Source organism: Mastomys coucha, unplaced genomic scaffold (genome assembly GCF_008632895.1).
Source record: "Mastomys coucha isolate ucsf_1 unplaced genomic scaffold, UCSF_Mcou_1 pScaffold5, whole genome shotgun sequence".
In the NCBI taxonomy this organism is placed as follows: domain Eukaryota; kingdom Metazoa; phylum Chordata; class Mammalia; order Rodentia; family Muridae; genus Mastomys; species Mastomys coucha.
The window spans coordinates 53,211,735-53,226,100 of NW_022196911.1; the positions used below are offsets into that span (position 1 = coordinate 53,211,735).

Below are 14,366 nucleotides of genomic sequence, written 5' to 3' on the forward strand. Positions count from 1 at the left end.
TCAGAGACAGAACTGAAGGACCACAGATGTGTGCAGCGAGGGTACAGCCTGTGGAAGAGCAAGCTTCACTCCCAGACAGCTTTTATACCACATTGGCTGGTATGTGTTCATAAAACATGCTAAATGCCTTGCTAACATTAACAAGTGCTATCAACAAGTGTTAGGACATTTTAAGTGCTCAGAAATGTGAGAAAAAGCAAACACTGAAATGATGCCCAACACATAATCACAGCCAGCATCAGAATACCCCATGCTTACACAAAAGCTCTCTTGAGCACAGGTCTTAGGAATGTTCAGTAAAACGTGCTGCTAGAAGATACTGACCTGGCTTCTCTTTAGGTGGCTCCTTTTTCAGTGAGGTGGCTTTGCTACTAACAGTGACTTTTGACTTTTCAAAACCTAAGGAAACGGCAGTGCAGGAAACAGGTTCTCCATAAACTACATCAAGAGAAAAAACAGAAAAGGTTTGAGACAAGAACGGCAGTTGACATGGGGACTCACACATGTGACCTCAGCATTCTGGATACTGAGGCAGGGTAACTACCATTTGAGGCCAGCCTGGGCTACACTGTGAGTCCCAGGACAAACAACTATTGTTACAGAGTGAGACTCTGTTTCAAAATATACTGTGGAGTCTAGTTGTTGTTTCAAGAGCATTAACAGGCTCAGTCATCCAGTTCCAGCAACTGTGCTTGACTACGATTCAGGAGTGTCTAAATCTATCGCCCTGACATTGATTTCGAAACTGCTCACATGACAAGCTACCTGTCAGATAACTTATGCACCACTGCACAAACAGGAAAAGGTTTCCCTAATAGAGAAGAGCAGGCATATGTGACAGTCACAATCCTAAGCACACAGACTGTTTTCTGACCTATGAAGGCAAAGGATATTTTGTTTAGCCCTTATATGATACAACATTTGAAACTATTATCACACTATGTGTTCATACAGTACGTGGAGGTCAAGACAATGCTTTGGAGTCAGGTCTCTCCTTCCACCTTCCATGGGGGTTCCAGGATCAATCCCAGGACTGTGCCGCATGCACTTTCCCCAGTGGCCCTCTCACTAACCCCCAAGATAAAAAGTATTCTGATAGACATAATGTATAAACATGGTAAATTATGGGTCCACCAGCCACAATCTAGGATGGAGGTCAGAGATACCTCTGCTTTGGCAATTTCAATCTTGCTACATGGAAATATCAGAATTCAACATAAATCAGATTATATTTAATCATAAATGTTTAATCATAATCATAATCATAAATCATTAATACATTAATCTGTATTTAATCACTCATTTTAACAGGTATAAACACAAGATAGTAGTTTGGGCTAAGAAAGTTTGGACTTCCAAACTTAAGATAGTAAAAGAACAAAAGTGCTATTTTAGCTATAAATAGCTGAGGTAGTTTGTATATGCTTGGCCCAAGGAGTGGCACTATTAGGAGGTGTGGCCTTGTTGGAGTAGGTGTGTCACTGTGGGCATGGCTTTAAGACCCCCCTCCTAGCTGCCTGGAAGCCAGACTTCTCCTAGCTGCCTTCAGATGAAGATGCAGAACTCTCAGTTCCCCCTTGAACCATGCCTGACTGGATGCTGCTATGTTCCCACCTTGATGATAATGGACTGAACCTGTAAGCCAGCCCCAATTAAATGTTGTCTTTATAAAAGTTGCCTTGGTTATGGTATCTGTTCACAACAGTAAAACCCTAAGACAACAGTCATTTCTCTTCAAACATGCAAAAGATTACAATATGAGAGCTTAGTGACACATGCATTTCAAGACAAATGACATTGTTGAATTGAAATAAAGTACTAATCCTTTATGATGCTTTGAATAAGAATGGCCCCATAGGCTCATACAGGTGTGGCCTTGTTGGAGGAAGTGTGTCAGTGGGGGTGGGCTTTGGGGCTTCAAATGCCCATGCTAGGCCCAATCTCTCTCTCTCATCGTCTTAGAATCAGGATACAGCTCTCAGCTATGGCTCCAGAGCCATGAGTGCTGCCATGAAGATACTAGACTAAGCCTCTGAAACTATAAGCAAGCTCCCAACTAAACATTTTCTTTTATAACACCTGCCTTGGTCATGGTTTCTCATCATGGCAACAGAACAGTGACTATGACACCCTTCTTAGGTTTTTGCTGTAAGAGAAGTTAAGCCCGACCTCAGGCTGGGCAGGGAAAACTTGCTTGTAAGTAGTTTACATTTAAGCTCAGCCATTGAAGGGAAAGTGTTTTCTTTCATGGATGTGTCCTCTCCATTCACACCTCGGCTCACACACTGCCATATCTCACTGTGCCCACAGTCTCCACCACAACCACCCACTACATCAAAGAGGCATTTAGAGATTTAACCTTTTAAAGAGATGGAGTGATGGCTCAAAAGTTAAGAGCACTGGTTAGCTGCTTTTGCAAAGAACATGGGTTCAGTTCCTAGCACCCATACGGCAGTTCACAACTGTCCATAATTCCACTAAGGGATCCAATGCTCTTTTCTGGCTTCTATGGATACTGCACTTTTGTGGTACACAGACAGATTCAGGCAACACTTGCACACATGAAACAAAAATAAATCTTAAAAATCAAGACCAACTATATTCCCTTTAAACAATGCTAACAGTTTGTAAAGGTTCATTTGACACAGAAGCTACACAACTGAGGAAGGACTTGGTGTATTAAGACTCAAGTATAAAAAAAAACAAAAACAAACAAAGAAAAAACCTGGGCGGTGGTGGTGCACGCCTTTAATCCCAGCACTTGGGAGGCAGAGGCAGGCGGATTTCTGAGGCCAGCCTGGTCTACAGAGTGAGTTCCAGGACAGCCTGGGCTACACAGAGAAACCTTGTCTTGAAAAACGACCCCCCCAAAGTTTAATCTAATTGAAGTGAAATGAATATAGAATTATTAGAAAAATAAAATATAGCCTGGCAATGGTGGCACATGCCTTTAATCCTAGCACCTGGGAGGCAGAGGCAGGCAGATTTCTGAGTTTGAGGCCAGCCTGGTCTACAGAGTCAGTTCCAGGACAGCCAGGGCTATACAGAGAAACTGTCTCAAAAAACAAAAAAATGACACAAGTATGGACAGTGTTTTCTTTTTTTCTTTTTCTTTTTTGTGTAAAATAGAGTTTGTTTAGGTCATGGAGAGGGGAATGAAGATAGTAGTAGAGGCAGAGAAAGGCATAGAGAAGGAGAGAGTAGATAAGTGGAGGCCAGCCATGACCACGTGGAGGGGAGGGAGGGGCATGGGGAGCAAGGGGGCAAGAGGCAAGAGGCAAGAGAGCAAGAATATAGGAGAGAGACTAGAGCTGGACAGTGTTTTCTAAGCACCTACCCATGGGAGAGGGAGGCAACTCTGGCTCCTGGGCTTCCTCTTCACCATCCTGGTCTGACAAGCCGTTCTCCAAAGGTCCTAAGTTTTCCTTCACACTCTCATCTTCATTGCCAATGGATGAATCCTGCTTTACAGGCAGTCGCAAAGTAGGTTTTTTCTTTTTTTTAAGCTTTGGCTTAAATTGAGAGAGCCGTTTTTTCTCTAGTTCAATACATTTTTTCCCTACAAAGACCACAATAAAAATAACAGACTAAAATACACACTGTGGGTCAGAAGCACCTTAGTGAGACCCTCCAGAGTCCATACCACTCTCTGACAGGCTTGCACACCCTCCTGCACTCCACATAATGTCACAGTCACATCCTCCATCAGAGGTCAACCCTCCTGGAACCCATCAATTCTACTCATGTCTCCCCACTCTTCATGGGGTAGACTACATTTTCAACTGGCCAGAGAGGCACTCCTTTGGGGTACCTGCTAGTTAGTAAATGCTTTTTTTATGGTTATTTTAATCATGTCATGAGTGTCCTGACAGTGTCTGCTGTCCATTACTACACCTCTAGTTCTAGCTTCTTGACTGGGACAGTCACTATTCCAACCAGTGAGCACTTGTGATTCCCTGGTTGGAATGCACTGTTGAACAGAACTGGTTCTCAGGAGAGGCCTATAAGAAGTACTAGACTTCCTTGTGATTCTGGAACCTGACACTTAACTAGTTTACAGTATTCAGTACTACTCTCTTTCTTTCTTCAAGGGTTTATTGTTTGCTCATTTTTATCATTTTTTCAACTGCTTTTGACAGATTCATAGCAGTGTAACCTAGCACTCCCACCACAAACCAGATATGAAAGTGTCCTCTTGACCTAAGACTCCCACCTGCCTTGTACATGCTCTGGCTTCCCAGCTCCAGGTTCCTGCTGATCACCAGGCATGCCACAACACACCCATGAAAGTCAAAGATGTACAGGCAGTGGTGCACGCCTTTAATCCCAGCACTTGGGAGGCAGATGGATTTCTGAGTTCGAGGCCAGGGCTATAGACCTGACTCGAAAAACCAAAAAAAAAAAAAAAAGAAAGTCAAAGGTGGACCCTGGAGTCACTTCCCTCTTTCCATCTTTATATGGGTCCTAGAGGCTGAGTTCAGGCTGACAGGCTTGCTTGGCAAGTCCCTTTACTCTATGCTGGCCAACCTGAGCACATAAGCAATCAACTAAAATCCAAAAAGTGGGGCCACACCTGTGAGCAATTTTCTCTGATCTTCTTTTAATTTTCTGAGAGAGGACTGTCCTGGAGTTTGCTATGTAGAATAGGCTGGCCTTGAAGTCAAAGATCCTCATGCTTCTGCCTCCCATGTGCTGTGATTAAAGGCATGTGCTACTATGCTGAGCTTTGTGAGGGCTTTTCTGGATTGGATCTGAGATGAGAAGACCCATCCAAACCTGGGCCACACCCTCAGGGTCTGTGTAAAAGGACATGGAAAGCCTTTGCTCTTTTGTCAGTACCAGAGTCAACAGACTGAAGACAGCAGCTGTCTAGGAGTCTTCCCAGACTAGCTCTGGAGCTGCTGAGCAGTCTTGTGCACTGCACAACTACTGGATCTTTGGCCTTTCCATTAGGCATCTACTGTTGTCAGACTATCCAGACCACAGCTTGTAAGCCACTCTAATAAATCCCATGTGTGTGCTTTGTTCTATCAGTTCTGTTCTTTTAGAATCCTGACTAAGCCTCCCAACTGTTCCCCTTTTGTTTAGCAAGATTCCTTTTAAGCTGATCCCCATACTTTGATGCGTCTCAGTTGGTTGAGTACATCTTTTCTTTTTTCTTTTTCTTTTTTTTTTTTTTTTTTTTTTTTTTTTTTTTTTTTTTTTTTTTTTTTTTTGAGACAGGGTTTCTCTGTGTAGCCCTGGCTATCCTGGAACTCACTCCGTAGACCAGGCTGGCCTCGAACTCAAGAAATCCGCCTGCCTCTGCCTCCCAAGTGCTGGGATTAAAGGGGTGCGCCACCACCGCCCAGCCCAAGTACATCTTTTCTTTCTGGCATAAGATGTTGTAGGTTCTTTCATTTCCTAATCCTTCTGAGTGAAGAATGAGGCCTGACAACACTGACAGGAGTTCAGCCACACATTTTACAATTTGGCAGTGCTCTCCTTGGCCCTGTAGGTTGCAGACCCATCCTACTGATGCTAGGTGGGTTCAGAAGAACAATTACTAAGGCAGAGAAAAAGAAAATCAGAAAAAACAGTGTGTAGGCTCTCTCTAACTTTTTCTAAACTAACCTTGAGGAGGCCTGGAATGGTCCTGCATGGAGGTCAGCCACCTGTAGACACAGAAATCATCTGCACCTGAGTAGATGCATTCTGGATCCACTGGGGACCACGCGACACATAGCAGCCGGCCTCGATGTCCTCGAAAATTGAACAGAGGTTCTTCCTGGAGGGCATCCCACACCTAGAACCACAGCAGTGGGACAGAATGGACAACTGCTGGTTATTCTATTGCTCTGGGACATTATCTTCTCAGTTACAAATACACTCATGATGGGATTTTATTTCTCATGTGATTTGTACTCATTCTAAGGCATTCATGTGACAACACCATCTCCCAGTGGAGGAGCATGTGTGAGAGGCATTCCTATGGAAATTATCCACTGTTGCTCTGTGGAACACACTGTCTCAAACCAGAACTGTGTTAATATTTGTCCTTGGGAGCTTGCCCGGTGGCCCACACCGACAATCCCAGCACAGCAGGTTGAAACAATAGGCTTAAAGCTTTGTGTATAGGATCATAAGACAGCTCAGTGGAAAAGACACTTGTTGCTCAGTCTAATGACTTGTGTTCAATCCCCAGGACCTATGTGATGGGAAGAAAGCACCAACACCCACACGTTTTCCTGGCTCCCCCACCCCTCAAGCATGCACAATGACTCGTACTGTGTTTCTATCTGTCTCCATCTCCTCCTGCCCACTTTCTTTCTCTTATACACTCTCTTCCCTCCCTCCCTCCCTCCCTTCCCTTCCCTCCTCTCTCTCTCTCTCTCTCTCTCTCTCTCTCTCTCTCTCTCTCTCTCTCTCTCTCTCTCTCTCTCTCTCTCGGAAGTCACCACACTGACTGTAAGGCAAAATGTATGATGGAACTACAAGGTCTTCCAGCTCCTCTTTCCACAGACAACAGAGGGAAATGAAAAGAATCCAAAACAGGGAAGAGGAGAGAGATTAAGTCAGACTTTACAGTTAAGGACTCCTGGATCAAGAACACACAGTACCTGAGCTGTACCATCGTAGCAAGCAGATACCAGCCTTCCATCATGATGTGGGCTCCACGCCAGACTGGTAATCTTGGCTGTGTGCCCCGAGAGGGTTCGGTAGGGCTCTGTGATGGTTATTGGAGACTCTGGATTGCTTTCTGAAGGGCAAGGGGAAGAAGTTACAACAGCAGCCACAGGAAGGACACACAGGAAGACAGAACATGGAAGGAGGCAAAGCTTTGTAAGATCTCAATGACGAAGAATGTAGCTCACTAGATTATAAGAGCCACAGGACCAGGGAATTTGCTGTGAGATTGTGTCTCCTTTAAAACACCATGAGGTCTCACCAATATGGCTGCTCAACCATGACCTGAACAAAGATGACACCACGAGGCACACTAATGTAGAAAGGAGAAGGCTCAAATATGCAAGGGCAAAGACTTATGATGCCTACCCCAGATAAAGAATTATAGGCAACTTAGAAATTCTGAGAGGAAAACGCAGTCTTCCCCAGGGAAGGACACATCGACTAGTTATCTAACATCAAATCACCAGCCCTAAAAACACAAACATATAAGCAACACTATACAGACTGGAACTGTATACACTTAGGAACATGTATATGCAACAATAATTAAAGAAAAAAAAAAGAGCTCAAGAATTTGAAAGAGAGCAAGGTGGGCACATAGAAGGTTTGGAGGGAGGAAAGGATGGAAATGACATAACTGTAATAACTGTAATTATAAGTTCTTTAATTTAAGAACTGTTTTTTTTTTTTTTTTTTTTGGTTTTCCGAGACAGGGTTTCCCTGTGTAGCCCTGGCTGTCCTGGAACTCACTCCATAGACCATGCTGGCCTCGAACTCAGAAATCCACCTGCCTCTGCCTCCCAAGTGCTGGGATTAAAGGCATGTACCACCACTGCCCGGCTAAATTTAAGAATTGTTAAGGATGAATGTAGATCACAGATGGCCTGACAGGCAGGCTACACAGGAACTGTGCTACATAAAGATACCAACACAAAAGCACTCCGTCCTGTACATATCCATTCACACAGGATTCCAGGTAGTAAGAGATCATCTGAAGCCTCTCATGAGAAAATACTAAATAAAACAGCAAGAACAACCACCAAACAAATGTTCTTATTTCTAGTTACCATCAATTCCTTTACCTGAAGAAATCCGACATTTCTTGGTAATATGGTCTGCTCTGCTGGTGGCAGGTTACCTCATCTTAAAAAAGGGGGTGGGGTGGGGGGGACTGGAGAGATGGCTCAGTGGTTAGGAGTACTGGATGCTCTTCCCAAGATCCTGAGTTCAATTTCCAGCACCCACAGGATGGCTCATGACCATATATAAAGGGACTGATGCCCTCTTCTGGCATGCAGATGTACATATAGCAGGGCACTCATAACACATAAAATTAAGAATATTAAAAAACAAAAGCATCCAGGCAGTGGTGGTGCACGCCTTTAATCCCAGCACTTGGGAGGCAGAGGCAGGGGGATTTCTGAGTTCTGAGTTCGAGGCCAGCCTGGTCTACAGAGTGAGTTCCAGGACAGCCAAGGCTACACAGAGAAACCCTGTCTCGAAAAAACCAAAACCAAAACCAAAACAACAACAAAAACAACCAATACCCCCTCCAAAAGAACAAAAAAACCCCAACCAATCTGTAAAGTCTCTATACTTATGTTTTAAGGGATCTTTTCCTAGGCACAGGATCCCAGATTATAGTTGGACATGAATTATAAGGTGCAAGCCAGCACTCAGAAGGCACAGGCAGGAGGATAGTGTTCAAGGCTACACGAGGCCAACCTTGTACACAGGCAACATAAGCCCCTGTCTCAAAACTCCTGCTTCACCCCAGGCCAGAAGTCAGTGTTACCTAGGACAGCTTTCAGGTTGTGCACGTAGATGACTGCATTGTTGGAGCCAGAAGCAAGGAGGCAGCTCAGCTCTGGACGGCTGCCATGCTCATGGTGCCAGACTATGGCGTTCACAAGCTTGTGGTGCTGCTGGATGGTGCAGAGCAATTTCAAGTTGGGGACTTGGAATATTTCTATTGATCTGGAACAAGATACAACAGGATGAGAACAATGGCTCATCAAGTTATAATTTGTGCTAATGTCCTGCCCCTTCTCTCAGTGCAGGAAGGTCAGATAGAAAGCATGGGACACACTATTCCTGGCAGAGGTGCTGAGGGAGGAGGTGTGGTTGACGGAATTGTGAACTAACATTTGAAGGACTATAACTATAGTAACAAACAAACATTACACAGCCGGACTCCAGCAGTCCACAGGGTAGGGAGACACTACCATTGAGCTGTAAAGACTTAACAATTCTGTCTTCCCAAATATGCAGAGTCCAGATCAGCTGAGGATATCCACAGTGAATCCTACTACAGAATGCAACAGGGCTACAACTGGCACTGCAGAAAGCCTTAGCCAGTCAGGGAATGTTGCAATCAGAGAGCTTTGTAAAGGACTCACTCACCCATCTTCATTACCAAGAGCCATGACTTTGCCATCTCCTTTCCAGCTGATCTCTGTGTGCACAGGCAGCTTGTACTAGAAAGCAAAACAAGCCAGGCATGGGTAAAAGCATTTTCTTCCCACTCTTCATCTTACAAACAATGAGGAAAAAGACATCCCTGGGGTTAAAACATGCTCTAATTATGAAGGGCACTTTTATAGACCAACATCACACTTTGCTAAGTTACTGACAACAAGTATTATCTGACTACAGTTTCTTAAACGGAACAGAGTGGCCAGTAAGTACTGTCTGCAGCCTTCAATCCTGCAGAGTAAAGTGAACCAAAAGGGTCCCTTCTCCCTCGACAGTCCTTCAGCAAAGGGCACGCTTGCCAGCACCTTGTCACTCTTCCCCTGCTCACAAGCAGATCAGCTATTCTTTAGGCTCCTGTTAGGACCTTGCCTGCTTATTTGCTTTTTCTTAATATTATTTTAATTATGTCTGTATATATATGTTGTTTACAAGCATGGATGCATGCCCTAGCCTGTGTGTTTCTCCTCTGCAAACCCCCATCCCATCCCTCCTCCCTCTGCCTCTAGGAGGGTGCTCCCCCACCTACCCACCCACACCCACCTCATGGCCCTAGAATTCCCCTACACTGGGGCTTTCAGCCTTTCAAGTATGATTTATGATTATATTACCTTATGGTAATTATACAAAAAATGATAAGCAGTAATTAAAGCTGCTCATTTTCAAGGGTAAAGAAATCTCAACATGGGGTTAGAGAGACAGCTCAGCACAAACTACTCTTCCAGAGGTCCTGAGTTCAATTCTTCCAGATGGCTCACAACCATCTGTAATGGGATCTGATGCACTCTTCTGGTGTGTCTGAAGACAGGTACAGTGTACTCACATACATAAAATAAATAAAATTAAAAACCAAACCAAACCAAAACCAAAAACTCAACATTTATTATCTGTGGAGGTAGGAACCAAGCTTGAAGCTAGTCTGAGCTACGTTAGATTCTATTTCAGAGAGAAAGAGAGAGAGAGAGAAAGAGAGAGAGAGAGAGAGGGAACCTAGTTGAGTCATACAAATCCACTGGCGCAAAGTTAAAACAAATGTGACTCAGTGTGATCTAGGCATAAGACCCAAGAGCGTTTTCTGTATTGCTGTGCATGTGTGACTGAGTGTATGCACACCCCTGTAATTCCAGCACTTGGGAGGCTGAGGAGGAGGATCAGGAACTTGAAGCCAACCTGGGCTTCAAAAGAAAAGAGCAGATGAGGCTGAGCACAACCACATACAGTTACTGTCAGCAGAGCACTCAGCTTCAAAGGACGCTTATCTTTACTCCCAGCACTTAGGAAGCAAAGGCAGGTGCATCTCTGAATTTGAGGCCAGCTGGTGTGCATAGTGAGTTCCACGCCATCCATACAGTGAAGCTCTGGAAGATTTTTTATCATTACCACCACAGTTAAGCCACTCCCCTCCACTCAGTTCTTTGCTTTACTCAGTGATGAGGACTTATAAGGGATAGCAGGCAACCCACAAACTCACCAATAGCTTAGTCAACTATCTGAGAAGCCTGGCCAAAGCATGACGGGCATGGTTACAGACAGCCTAGAGTAAGGAAGGCAGAAAACGGAAGGAAGCCAGAAAACGGAAGGAAGCCAGGTGGACTTCAGCCACTGGGACTTACTCTAATGGAATTGGTGTCCCTCACAAGTTTGTTGATGTCGAAGGCCTCACCACTGAGCTTCCAGGGGTTATGCTGTAGCACAATGCCTTCCCCTCCACAGCTGTACAAGGTGAGGGAAGGCCTGTCTCCTTCTCCTCCTATGAAAGAAAACTCTTGAGTTTCTCACTTCCCCATCATACCCGCTTCCCCAGCTACATCATTAGCACAGCACATCATACTGTTAACACAAAGGGCTTAGTATGGGAAGTGATCCAGTATGTTGGGACAAAGCCACCTGCCTACCAATCTAGACAGTGTGGGCAGAAGAAAATGAATCGTTAATTTCTGGGATATTGTGTTCAACATACAGGCTTTCTGACATTCAAGAGCAGTGACACTAAAGATTTGACCAGAGGAAACGTCATAGTCTCAAATGACAAAGTCATTTTTCTTCCAGAAATGATTCTTTTTTTTTTCTTTTTTTCTTTTTTTTTTTTTTAAAGTTTTTCAAGACAGGGTTTCTCTGTGTAGCCCTGGATGTCCTGGAACTCACTCTGTAGAACAGGCTGGCCTCAAACTCAGAAATCTGCCTGCCTCTGCCTCCCAAGTGCTGGGATTAAAGGCGTGCGCCACCACTGCCTGGCCAAAATGATTCTTAATTGTTTGTGCAAATACAGAGTTCAGGACTTCCCAGGTCTCGAGGCACAGCCCTTAGTTGTAGAGCTATCCTGGTATTTGCAAGGCAACCCTCTACTCTGCATAAAGCTAGTGCTATGGAATCCAACAAAGTAAGAAAGAGCATGGAAACTTCTGACTCATTTTAAAGATAAGAAAGACATACTACTTTAGGGAAAGCAGCAGTGGCCAGGGTGGGGAAATGAGGAGAGGCAGGGCTACAGAAGAGAAAGATAAAGGCCTTAGCAATTAAGAGGCCAGCACCCAGCCTAAGGTGATTCTGCACAGTGAAAGTCCCGGTTCAGGAGAAGAGCAATACTTCAGAGTTAAGGGAGGCAGGAGTGCAGGCTTTCCTTTTCACCATCATGACCACCCACATCTGCTGCTCTCATAGACCACTACACAAGCACACAGTGACTATACTACAACATCTATGACCTCAGCTTTCAGATTCTAGAATTAAAGTGGAAAAATACACTTGGCTGTGTTAAGAATGACTCATACACTTACCAAGTGACATGGGGGGCACTGGTGGCCCCCAAGCCAACCTATATACAGTCTTCTTATGATATGTGCTTGAAATCTGTGGAGGTCTGTGGATGGGAAAACAGAATGATCTGAAGAAAGAGGCCCACTAGAAAAGAGACCATCTTCCTCTGAAAGGTCCTTACTCTACATTTGGTTGTTTGTATTAGAGAAAAACAGTTGACCTTTGTCCAATATAGTTAGTTCTAAAAAGCAAGCACTTAACTTACTAGGTAATAATGTCCACTACCAAAACAAGTCCCAGCTAGGATGACTTTTCTCTTCTGTCTGTCTAAACAGCCCACAGCAAAACGATGTCAAACATTTGGCATTTCTGTAGCTATGAAGGAGTACAAGGGCTGTGACAACCACAGTCATCCAACCTCAAGCTGAAGGGCCACTCCACCTCCATGCTCTGCCGTTAGCGCCCCTCCCTCTTTCTGAGACAGGGTCTTGCTACGTAGATCTAGCTATCCTGGAATTCACAGAGGTCCACCTGCCTCTGTCTTCTGAATGCTGGGATTAGAGGTATGCACCACCAAGCCAACTAGCCAACATCACCTTCTTACACTGCATAAAACCTGAAGACAGACAGACAACTAAAGCTTTTTACTGTCTTTCAGGGGGCCTAGCTCTTAGGGGGTGTTAAGGTGGAAAAGACAGCACTTTTATGACTTTTTAGTGTCAATCATAGTCTAGGTATGGATTTAGAACTCCACAACTGGGGCTGACAGAGCTATGCTACTGACTGAAGTATTGGACACATTTAGAACACTCTGAGAGATGGTACTTACCTCTTTGGCTCAAACAAAAAAAAGAAAAAAAAATCCAAATAAGCCATCTTGATCACCTAACAGTGACATTTTCCATCCTAACACACGGCTTAACTAGCAGTAGGATGACTAGTCAGCCTATGGGGTGATTTAGTCCTACTTAAATCAACACAATCTTGTTTAGTTACATACACTTTAAGCAAAAAGGAGTAGTAGTTAAGCAGATGTAGGTTCTACACAAATACTTAAAGCACTGCATAGACCTGAGGATTCGACTTGGATGATTAGCATCCATGAGGCCTTATGGTGGTCTGAACGAGAGCAGTCCCAAGGCTACTATGTTTGAATTCTATGTGGAACTGTTTAGGAAGGTGTGGCCTTGATGAAGGTGTGTCACTGGGGGGTGAGGTTTGAGGTTTCAAAAGCCAGCACCATTCCCAGTTAGCTCTCTCTGTCTCATGCTTGTGGATCAAGATGTGAGCTCTCAGTTACTGTTCCAGTGCCATGCCTAACTGCCTGCTGTCACGCTGGTCATGAACTCACCCTCTGGAACTGTGAATCCCAAATTAAACTTTTTTTTGTAAGTTGCCGTGGTCATGTGTCTTATCACAGCAGTATAAAACTAACCAAGACAGATCCCTAGCAAAGAAAAGAGACAAAGAGAGGTATGGCGAAGGGAGGGAGGACATGCAAAGAGGGCAGCATTAAAATAGAAATGGCTCTTGTATCCTTTTCCTAAAGGGACAGTGAGCAGGTCAGCTTTGCAGCCGTGTGGCCTGCCAATCATCCATGGTGTTGCAGTGGTGTGGAGGCAGCAGACAGGATGCAGTCAGTGAGCATGGATGAGTTCCTGCAGGATTTAACTTACACACTGAGGTCTTCTGCTTCGTCCTATGTGACGGATACTGAGTCCACGCCACTCCCACTTTTACAAAGAAGCAACCTGAGCCACACACTGCTCTTGTGATCTGAAATGTGGCCAGTATAAACAAAGACCTATATTTCTAAATGCATGGAATTTCAACCACTTTCAGCCATATGTGGTAAGGGGCTGCTGTGATGAACAAGCAAGTCTAACCTGTAACCAGGGCAACTCTGTCCAATATACAGACTGAGCCAAAACAAACCCCAAATGTAACTGAGAACTCATTAGAAGCCACAGTCAAAACAAGATCAAAGCAGGCCAGACACGAGCCCTGACTTTAGCCAGGGACACCTAGTAAGATGATATTTCAAAAAGAAAAAGAACTTGGGAGGAAAAGGCAGGCAGATCTCTGTGAGTTCCAGGTCAGCCTGGGCAGAGTGAGTTCTAAAACAGCCAGGGCTACATAGGGAAACTCTTGTCTCCAAAAAACAAAAATAAAAAAAAAACAAGTGATATTTGACCTAGTATACATCAACTCACTAAAGTAAACACATTATATAAGAAAATGCATGCCTGTAATCCTAGAACTTGGAAAGTGGAGGCAGAAGGATCAGAAGGCCCAGTCAACTCCTCTCCTTAGCCCTGCAACTGATTCAAGAACCCCAGATAAAATGGAAAAGGCTCGGGTGTGTTTCTACATGAGTTCTTCACCTAGATGTGAATCTGGAAACTGCTGTACAAAACCCACTGGTTTATCTCAGTGTTTCTTTTTCTTTTCTTTCCTTTCTTTTCTCT

General features: G+C 44.3%; 1 protein-coding gene across 4 annotated transcripts in view; it reads right to left on the reverse strand.

Moving 5' to 3' along the window:
• The window catches only part of Gemin5 (gem nuclear organelle associated protein 5), a 46,460-nt gene that overhangs the window by 17,729 nt on the left and 14,365 nt on the right, over window positions 1-14,366 (reverse strand). For all 4 annotated transcript variants that reach the window (XM_031350866.1, XM_031350863.1, XM_031350864.1 and 1 more), the window contains exons 10-17: window positions 11,919-12,001; window positions 10,755-10,891; window positions 9,073-9,146; window positions 8,465-8,646; window positions 6,600-6,739; window positions 5,614-5,785; window positions 3,338-3,559; window positions 325-438 (exon numbers count right to left, since the gene is read on the reverse strand). In XM_031350866.1, the coding sequence (XP_031206726.1) occupies window positions 325-438; window positions 3,338-3,559; window positions 5,614-5,785; window positions 6,600-6,739; window positions 8,465-8,646; window positions 9,073-9,146; window positions 10,755-10,891; window positions 11,919-12,001 (1,124 nt within the window). The remainder of the gene's footprint in view (window positions 1-324; window positions 439-3,337; window positions 3,560-5,613; window positions 5,786-6,599; window positions 6,740-8,464; window positions 8,647-9,072; window positions 9,147-10,754; window positions 10,892-11,918; window positions 12,002-14,366) is intronic.